This window comes from Anneissia japonica, unplaced genomic scaffold, assembly GCF_011630105.1.
Source record: "Anneissia japonica isolate Jap-2015-1 unplaced genomic scaffold, ASM1163010v1 scaffold288197_len338424_cov179, whole genome shotgun sequence".
Taxonomy (NCBI): domain Eukaryota; kingdom Metazoa; phylum Echinodermata; class Crinoidea; order Comatulida; family Comatulidae; genus Anneissia; species Anneissia japonica.
Window position 1 is genome coordinate 153,718 of NW_022741702.1, and position 10,263 is coordinate 163,980.

The window sequence follows — 10,263 nt, forward strand, 5'->3', positions numbered from 1 at the left end:
TTAATTAATATATTTTTTGTTATGTTGCTGTCTCTTATACACATCTAGATGTGTATAAGAGACAGGTCATCATCAAAACAATCATTTTTATATCGTCATCACCATCACCACATTCACAATCACCACCATCACCCCAACCATCATCACCAACACCTGGCTACCAACACTCTGTGTGTGTGTGTGTATTAATATATATATATATATATATATATATATATATATATATACAAATATAATATAAAAATAATTTAAATTCATTTAATTCAACGATGTCATAGTTCAGGTTTAGATCCCGTTTGCGGCGATTTGTCCACTCCTATTTCTCCTTTATTTTATTGCTATTTCTTAAAAAGACCTTTATCAAGCAACAGTGGCCCGGATGTGACAGATAGACACTCCTGATGTACAACCCTTTAAGTTATTAACGTTCGCAAATATTATAATAACGTTTGGTGTCTGCCAGGGTACAAAAGTATTGAATTGAATTGAATTGCAATATAGTAGACACAATTTATCACAATTTCAGAAAATATTTTAAATAGTATTAACATTGATGTCATTGATCGTAAATTGTACTGGGTGGATGATGGCGGCATCTCTATTTATGTCATCAACCTTAATGGAACTGGAAGAATGAGAGTTTTTACCGATCCTTCAATCAACAGATTCAACGAGTTACAGATAGATTCAACAAACAGGTAACATTACAGATGGTTATGATCATTTACAAATGTTGGTTGTTTTTGTTCATTTTTCTAAGCAGACCAATCAATTATGTATGACAATAATGTTATATTAATAATAATAATAATAATAATAATAATAATAATAATAATAATAATAATAATAATAATAATTTGTATAGCATCGGCCTACAGAAGGTGCTGGCGTTCCAATATATATATATTGGTCATCATGTATAGACCTAATCCTACATAGTTTCAAAACATTATATTAATAATATGAAATATTAATAAGTGGAGAATACAAAGAGAATGTAGTTTGGTAATAAATCATGATGCGATGGTCGACCACAACTTGCAGATTGAGATACTTTTGTGGTAATAACATTTACAACTCAATGTTGAGAATGAAGGAAAGAAAACGAAGATTATGAAAAATTTGATATTATTCTACTAGAAGCCAATATTATAAATCCCTATAAGTATTACTTACAATATTACTTATTTAGCACTGAAAAATCATAAAAATTACAAGTACTATAGAACTGAGTGCCCGTAATTTTTTTTGTTGATGCAAAAGCTTTCTTCTTTTATATCACGTTCATTACTTTTTTTCAAGAGATCTTATGACAAGACATCTTGAACAACTTCACTGTAAGTTTTGCATTGAAAGCCTGTAGGAGCTAGTTTAAAATTTTTGCAACACTAAATGTATTATTTAGGGCTAAACCTCTATCTTCCATCACATAAAAGATTCAAAATTTCTAATACGTAATAGTAAAGACATTATTAATGATTTTTAAATTGCATGTTACAAAATAATAGATACTATTCTAATGGTATTGATGTTTCAGATTTTCTTTAGCTTTTGTTTTGTTTTTTATTTGATTTCAAATTGAACCCACTGAGATATTTTGCTTCAAGTGAACTCTTCGGGCATTTTGGCCTTGCCAAAACCATGGCATTGTTCAATAATGAATTGATTCGGGGACATGCTCTGTTATTTCACCTTGACATTCTGTAATCTTTTCAATCTCCAGTGTTAATTTTTCTAAACTCTCGTTGTCCTCCAGTAAAACGGTCATATGAAAAAAAATTATCGTTTCCATCCTTATGTTTAAATCTATAAACGACTGATTCACATTTCAGTCCCCACCATCTTTTCTAGTGGCCTATAACAACGTTATTGCTACATACAAGAAGAATTGCTTAAAAAAGCACAACGTTCTGACTCTATCTTGCTGTTGATTTTCGTTTATGTATTTACAACAAACGTTATTCCTTAAGCTAGATTTATACTAGACACGACATATCATCGCGTAGTTTGTATTCTGCAACACTGCGCGCATCTGTATCGTGTTGTTGTCGTGTCGTAATCACTGGTCTGTACTATAATAGATCAGTGTTCGTAATCGTGGTAAATTGGTTGGTAAAATCAAAGATAATAAAAAGCAGACAGAGCAGCTTCTCAATACTGTATAGTGGAACATCTGTTCGAAAGGCACTGTGGGTATTATAGCAATAATATAGGCACCGCTCCGGTTCGTTTGTTTCCTGTAGTTTTTCTACTTAGTAAAACGTTCAAATTTTACCCCATTCGCGGGAGGGCGGATGTTTCATCAATTTTAATACAAATACGCGGAGGAGCTCATTCTTCTGCTATTTCTTTGGTAAAATTATTTCTAAAGCCGGGCATTCACTGCCGACGCGATTCTATGTAGAACGCAACGCGACGACGCGCGCACAACTGGTCGATTTAATGACGACCCGTTCAAGCGTCGCGTGGTCTAGCGCACACAGGAAGTGGAGTTGGATTCGTCGTGCGACGGTCGTACGACCGTCGTACGACGCAGTGAGTGCACGGCTTAACGTAATCGGGCTTTCGCTAAAAGCATTCCGCCATTACTGCTATCACTAACACGCACGTTATAACTGGCTCTACTCACACAATGGTAAACGTCTTGCACTGTATTGTCGATAGTTTTAACAGCATTTGTGGGTTTTTTTTGTTTTTTTTTTGTAAGTCTTCGATCAGGAGACTATATTAAGATAGTATAATACATACTCCAAGTATCGAAACGCACGCCATCGTGTCAGGATTCAAAATTTCTAGTATAATACATACTCCAAGTATCGAAATGCACGCCATCGTGAAAGGGGTTCAATATCTCGACATTAATTAGGCCTATGTATCATCATTCCTGAGGATGATACTTGGGTTTTTGGAGACCCATATTCAGAGGCGGATTTAGGGGGTGGGGAGCTTCGGGAGGTAAAAAAATAAAGAAAAACAAAAAAAGGATAGCCAGATCACTCAAATGTTATTTTCGGGCATCTAGAACACAAAAATTTTGCCGAGGCATGCCCCCCGACCCCCTAGGATAGTATTGTCTCGATCGGCCAAACTTTCATACCTGTCACCTTTGGATATCTCTGGATCCGCCCCTGCGTAAGACGGTGCTACTAGCCCTCCTTAATTTCACTGCTGCCTTTGATACAGCATGCTACATTTGTACATTGTTTGTCCTCTTGTTTCGGTATAGGGGGAACCTTAAGAACTAACACTATCTTAGTGAACGTTGACGGTCTGTTGCACTACAAGGCACTTTTTCACAGGAATGTTGCAGACCTGCGGCATACCACAGGGTTCAGTCTTAGGACCAATCCTATTTGTAATGTAAAAACTTCACTAGGAGTCATCATTAAGGCCCATGGTTGTCGAGTAATTTTCTATGCGGATGAAATACAAATATATCTCCCCTTTGATTACACAGACAGCTATGTCTAGAATTTCAGCTTGTGTTCTAGATGATAGGTCTAGTCATGGGTTCTGTCGATCGAACCATGTGTTTTTTTTTAACTCATCTATTCTTAGGTCATTCACTTTGTTTCTCGCCATTTAAATTCCATCCCAAATACTTATATATCGAGATCGGTAAGTGTAATCTACTTTTTAAAGTCAAGTCAGAAACACCTTGGAGTTATTCTTGACAACAATCAATTTAAAGCTACATGTCAGTAAAATTTGCCGTGTAGTACATATTGGCATCCGTAAAATTGGAATCATCAGGTAGTACTTAGACAAAAAGTTGATTGAAAGACTGGTACATGCCTTTGTAACATCTAGTTTGGACAACAGATCTTCCACTCTGTGGAATGAACTGCGTGAGCACATCAAGCAGGCTTCCACACTAGAGAGCTTAAGGCTTTACTCAGAACTCATCTTTTTCTTTTAATAATAATAATAATAATAATAATAATAATAATAATAATAATAATAATAAAGATTTATAAAGCGCACATCTCCACCAAAGGTGCTCAAGGCGCATATACAAATAAACCAACAAGATCCAAATAATTCCCAGAAGAATTTTCAGCAAAATCCAAATACCAATTATCCCATCGAGGCAATGTTGGTCCCCATATAAGTATACGCAGATACCCAAAGGCAGTATGTTGAGCATCAGCACCTTCCACCCCAGGATAAGCCCGGGGCTCCACTACCGTGCACTGCAACAGGAGCTGCATTGCGTCGACAGAGAAAAGTGGTATCATGTATTTATTTTTTTTTTAATTTTTTAAATATTTTTTTTGTGAGTAATATAAATTCAACAGAGAAACATCAAGGTAGTCTATACGCCTCGGTGAAAATCCAAAATAATTCCAGAAAAATTTCAAGCAGAATCCGCATACCAAATTATCCCATCGAGGCAGTGTTGCTCCCCATATAAGTATGCGCAGATACTTAAAGGCAGTATGTTGAGCATCAGCACCTTCCACCCCGGGATAAGCCCAGGGCTCCACTACTTTGAACTGCAAAAGGAGCAACATTGCGTCGACAGAGGAAAAGTGGTATCATTTTTTTAATTATTTTTTTTAATGATATAAATTCAACAGAGAAACATCAATGTTCTGTATACACCTCGGTGAAGAGATACAATTTTAACGTTTTTTTAAACAAGTTTAAAGATCTAATGTGTTTGCCCGAGCAAAAAGCGTTCCAAAGACGTGGAGCAGCAATACTAAAAGCTCGATCCCCGTAAGAGTGATATGACTTAGGCTGGTGTAAAAATAGTTTGTCACAAGAGCGCAAGTTACGCCAGGAATATAAGGCCGAATCATGTCGGCAACATAGTCAGGAGCCAAACCATTTAAACATTTAAAAACTATTAATAATATCTTAAAAACAATGCGGTGTTGTACCGGGAGCCAATGTAATTATTTAAAAGTATTTGTTATGTGTGAGTACTTAGGTGACTTGGTAACTACACGTGCAGCAACATTTTGAATGAGTTGAAGCCGTTGGATTTGTTTTTGAGGAAGTCCATACAAGAACGAGTTGCCCATGTCAAGGCGTGAAGTAACAAACGAGTGAACAAGTTGCTCAGCAGCTGCATTGTCAATGTATTTCCTAATGCTTCTAATGTTACGTAAATAAAATGAAGATGTTGAAATGATATTTGAAATATGTCTACTCATTGTCATATTAGCATCCAGAGTAACACCAAGATTTCTGACCAGCGCAGCAGAGCCTATTAGGGTTTCCCCAATAACTAAATTACTCAGTGGAAGTTTTTCGAACTGTTGGCCAGACCCAATAAGTATGTATTCAGTTTTGTCGTCGTTCAATTTTAGAAAATTTTGCTTCATCCAAAGATGTAACTTTGAAATGCAATTTTCGAGTGATTCATAGAGAGAGGTTAAGTTGCGTCATGGACGGCTTAAACGAGAGGTAAATCTGAGTATCATCAGCATAAACATGGTAGGACAGTTATATTTGCAAATTATATCCCGAATAGGTAGGATATAAATTGTGAACCATTGTGGCCCAAGAACAGATCCTTGAGAAACAGAAAAATTGAAGGAACTTTCCTGGGAGAAAGCGTCCCCAATACATACATGTTGACGTCTGTTGGTCAGATAAGATCGATACCATTCCAATGCACAACCTTCGACTCCAATGTGCTTACTTAATCTACGGAGCAAAACATTATGGTCAACAGTGTCGAAAGCTGCATTTAAATCTAATAGAACTAAAGCAGTAAGTTTGCCATCGTCCATTGCACGTAGGATGTCGTTGCTAACTCTATGTAAGGCTGTTTCAGTGCTATGATGTGCTTTGTAAGCAGATTGGAACGAATCAAGTAAAGTATGTTCTTTAACATGGACCAATAATCGTTTAGACACAACCTTTTCAATTATCTTACCAAGAAAGCTTAAATTAGAAACAGATCTGTAATTTTTGAGAACCTCAGGATCTAGGCTGGGTTTTATCAAAGTAGGAAAAACATGCGCAACTTTCAACACATCAGGAAAAGACCCATTCTCAAGAGATTTATTTACTATATTTGTTATGATAGGAACAAAGGCATCATGACAAGACTTTCAAAGAAGTAGGTATCGGGTCAAGTCGACAAGATTTCAAAGGCGAACTTCTAACAATGTCACTTATTTCCACCTCACTTGCAGGATCAAACTCCGAAAGCAATATAGACCTAGCTATTTCCTCTGCACCAATCACATTAGAATCACCAGTAGAATCACTTAAATGATTTTGAGCAAACGAACTACGAATATTTTGGATTTTGTTCTCGAAAAACACAGAGAACTTATGTGCCAGAGCTTGATTTGATACAGAAGAAGGAAGAACCGTAGACTTTGAGCGGTGAAGGAGGTTGTTAACTATGTTAAAGAGCTTTTTCTGATCACCAGAGCAGTCCCTAACAAGGGCAGAATAATACATATTGTCCTCTTCTTTTCCCACTCCTTCGCTCTTTTAGTGTTTGTGTGAGAGTGTGTGTGTGTGTGTGTGTGTTGTAAAGCGCTTCCCATTGTCGCGCTATATAAGTATAACTTATTATTATGGTACTCATCATTCATAGTCAACCTAGATATCACCATCATTATTAACATTATCGTCAACATGAAATTATTATAGATATTTAAGTTGTGATTTGTCAATTAAGTTGAACCTTAATTGACAATCGCATTTGTATTTTTTTTGTTTTTAAGCTTGTTTTATGAGAGAAAATAAATTAAATTAAATTAAATTGTCAACACATATCAATATCGACTTTTGCTATCAATTGACATTATATAATCTGTTTCCTTAAAGGTATTTATACGGGATTGTTGTTAATATGGATTATCGTGTCAAAATCGAACGCATTAGCTTAGACGATCACAGTTTTCGACAAAACATTATTGAACCTCGCTACTCACAAGTCTCCGGAATGTCAATATCAGAAAATGGTAAGTGTAGCCCATCTATGACATAAGTGTTATTTTGAATTTTTTAATTACTTAAAAAGCAAATAAATACTAGTAGTTACATTTTCGTCCAGTATCTAAGGTAATTCAGGTCGCAATTCCGTACCCTTTTTGTATTTACTGCGTAATATAGGCAGAAGAAATAGTAGAAGAAATGCTATCATCTACCATCCCGGGCAGACAAAACTTAAAGTTAGTTGAGATGTAGTTCATACCTACCTCAGCCTCACCATGGTGGGCCAAAATCCACAAAAAGCCCATCCCGACAAACCCATCATTTCGGGCAATGGTAGTACTGCTACAGAAAAAGTTTATGATATGTGGATGATTTATTAAGACAATATGTTGTTCCGCTCACCCTCGTATGATTCTAACTGTTCTGGCTACACTTGATGCTTCGTCATTAGTATACTAATATTCCTCATGAAGCAGGTGTTAATGAGTGTATCTCAAATTACAAACACATGTGGTGCAAACCCCCATCTAAATATCATCATAAACTATTTTTGCTAATTCTGACCAATATCAGTTTTGATTTCGGAGGTGGTCACTACCTCGAAATCCATTGCACAGTGATGGCAAAAACACATTTTGCAAATTTATTTATGGGACAATTTGAGGCCAACCTCCTGTCCCTTCAGCCCAGGAAACCTCATGGTTCTTTACATGATCTGACTCAGTGAAGATAGTTTTGACACCGTTCCTATTGAACATTAATTCGGCTCATCCTATAATCAAATTCACTGCTACCAAATCCACGAGTAGTGTAGACTTTTTGAACACCAGAGTGGAATGGAATATGGTGCAATTAAAACATATCTTTTCCGTAAACCCACGGATAAACATGTACCTGCTTCCTAGCAGCTATCATCTCCAATGCTCCATGCTCATTTTTATTGTGACTTAGGGCCAACTCAGACAGCGTTGGCCGACGCAGCCCGACCCGATTTATCGTCGGGGACAGTCTTAAGCCGTCGTGAGAAATATTAAACATGTTTAATATTCTACGACGCGACTGCCCCCGACTCACACAGACCCGACGCAACAACAAATCGCGTCGGGCTGCGTCGTACGACGCTGTCTGAGTTGTTGGCCTTTACAGATGTTCGGCGTCGGGGCGTAAACAACTACCGCCGGTTTTTTTAGACAAAGATAGTAGGCTGTCACACACATAGTTTTTTTTATCATATATTTTCGCTGGCCGCAAAAATATTGCTGTCGGGCAGCATATGGCTCGACTTTGCCCAACTTTGTTTTAGAACAAATTAAGGACTGTGAACAATAGTGTTTGCTAATATATTTTATTCTGTTATAGGAAAATTGTACTGGTATGATGGAGGCGACAGCGTTATTTGGGAATGTGATCTAGATGGAACGAATTCAAGACAGGTTGCCAATGACCTTTACAACGTTCTAAGTACACAGGTTTACCGAAATTACGTGTATTATAATACTGCTTATAATGATGGCATCGGCCGCGCTAATATCGAGACTGGCGACAAGTTTGAAATGTATGACAATGCAGTGCAAGTAATGTACATATACTCTGGTAAATAATAATGTTTTATTTTTCTTTTAATATTTACAAAATATACACACACATATCTGTATTTAGGTCATCAAAGATGTCATGTATTTTTTGCATATTTATTCATTAACTTATAAATTAGGAGGGGTTGGCACGAAGGTTGCAATTCAGGTTCCCAAACTTAGGTAGTGATTTTACGTTGTGTGCAACTCAAGGGACTTTATCCACATTGTGTCTCTACTAAGGAGTATATATTAGCGGATGCCTTCCAGGTAGATAAGGTTGTTAGTGGCGGCACCAGTGGCGTATGGAAGGGAGATGTGCCGTTATTGTCCCGACGTCGGATAAGCATGAACCCTAGTCGTCCAACATTAGAAAGAAGAAGATCGTCGGATAAATCATTAACTGGCGATCCTAATAAAGTTATTCTAATTGCCCTTCTGGGTTATCCTAGACAATAAAATCTCTCCCATTAACCCCAATAGGGCAGAAATATTATTATAGCATCACCGATTGTCTAGGTGGCCCTCGGTTTGGCCCTTGTCGGACCTCTTATCAGCAAGTTTCTGGAGCGACCACTGAAGGTTAGAATAATGCGTTGATAGCAATATTGTGAAATACTTCTCAAGTTGCAGATCCAGAACTATTTTTGTAGTGGTGACGTGAGTGGCAAGTGAGACTGTAGTCCGAATGAGGCGGAACCTATGGTCGGAAGAATGCTTTTGGATGTTTCATTTCTTATTGCGCTGGTCAATGGGCTACATCTCTGTAAACTTTGGTGTTATAGACATTTGAATCTGTTATCTAAATGAGTTCAATCTTGGTTGGTGGCGTGGAGTTGGGGTGGGGAACAAGTCCCTATTTCGTCACCCTCTTTCGCAGTAGTAAGGGTTTAGACATTTAATCAATAAGTTGAAGGCCGCCGTACGACACACTGATTGTGTCCATAATACACTTTATCTAGCCTTCATTTGCCACTCTTACCAAGATTCGGAATGAAATTGGTAGATACGAAATTACACGCATAGTGGGGAATACTGCTTATTATTATTATCATCATTTATTCATTGTGCACCCATCATCTTAACATTATTATCATAATAATTATACTGGGTATCTTCATTATATCAAAAAACATTTATATGTATATAAAGCAGTTTATTGCAGTTATAAATCTGAATTTTAAAAAATGGCAACAGAGACAAAACAAGCGAAAAAGAAACTACTAGTAGTACTGTACAAAGAAATTTGAAGTGAAGAATATTTTTTTGGCCAGGATTGGGGACAATAACTCGTAGGGTCCAGCTCTGGAATTCCAGGTACAGGTGGAGTTGTTGTTGATGTTGTTATCAATAGAACTACTGTATAGATCGTAACTGGATTAAATACTGGTAATGAAGTTGAATATAAATTAACTTAATTATAGTAATGAGTGGTGTGATAAACACGAAAGAACAAATCAAGATCTACCTGTATTAGATGGATGAAATTCATATTTCTAATTCAAGTACCTTTGTGGAAGCGGTTTGGAGCAGCGGGAACGGTTTGGTTTCCCATCCTCGAGGTTTCAATCTCGCTGTGCATTTCGCTTCTGTTCTTGAGCAACTTTATCTGCATTGCTTACAGAATTGAAATGTTCGGCTACTGGTTGATCAACATAGTTTAATAGCTGATCTATGTTGTGTCATTATTGAGTGTTTTTTTTTATCCAACATTTTGTTTACGACAGCCACAATTTGGGCAGTCATCTTAGTGATTTATCATGCCAACAAACAATCTCCT

The 10,263-nt window shown here is 36.9% G+C and overlaps 1 protein-coding gene across 2 annotated transcripts in view; it reads left to right on the forward strand.

The window, feature by feature from the left end:
* LOC117118914 (low-density lipoprotein receptor-related protein 5-like) overlaps nucleotides 1–10,263 on the forward strand; it is a 20,173-nt gene that overhangs the window by 5,957 nt on the left and 3,953 nt on the right. For both annotated transcript variants that reach the window (XM_033263650.1, XM_033263648.1), the window contains exons 5-7: nucleotides 527–698; nucleotides 6,799–6,935; nucleotides 8,269–8,502. In XM_033263650.1, the coding sequence (XP_033119541.1) occupies nucleotides 527–698; nucleotides 6,799–6,935; nucleotides 8,269–8,502 (543 nt within the window). The remainder of the gene's footprint in view (nucleotides 1–526; nucleotides 699–6,798; nucleotides 6,936–8,268; nucleotides 8,503–10,263) is intronic.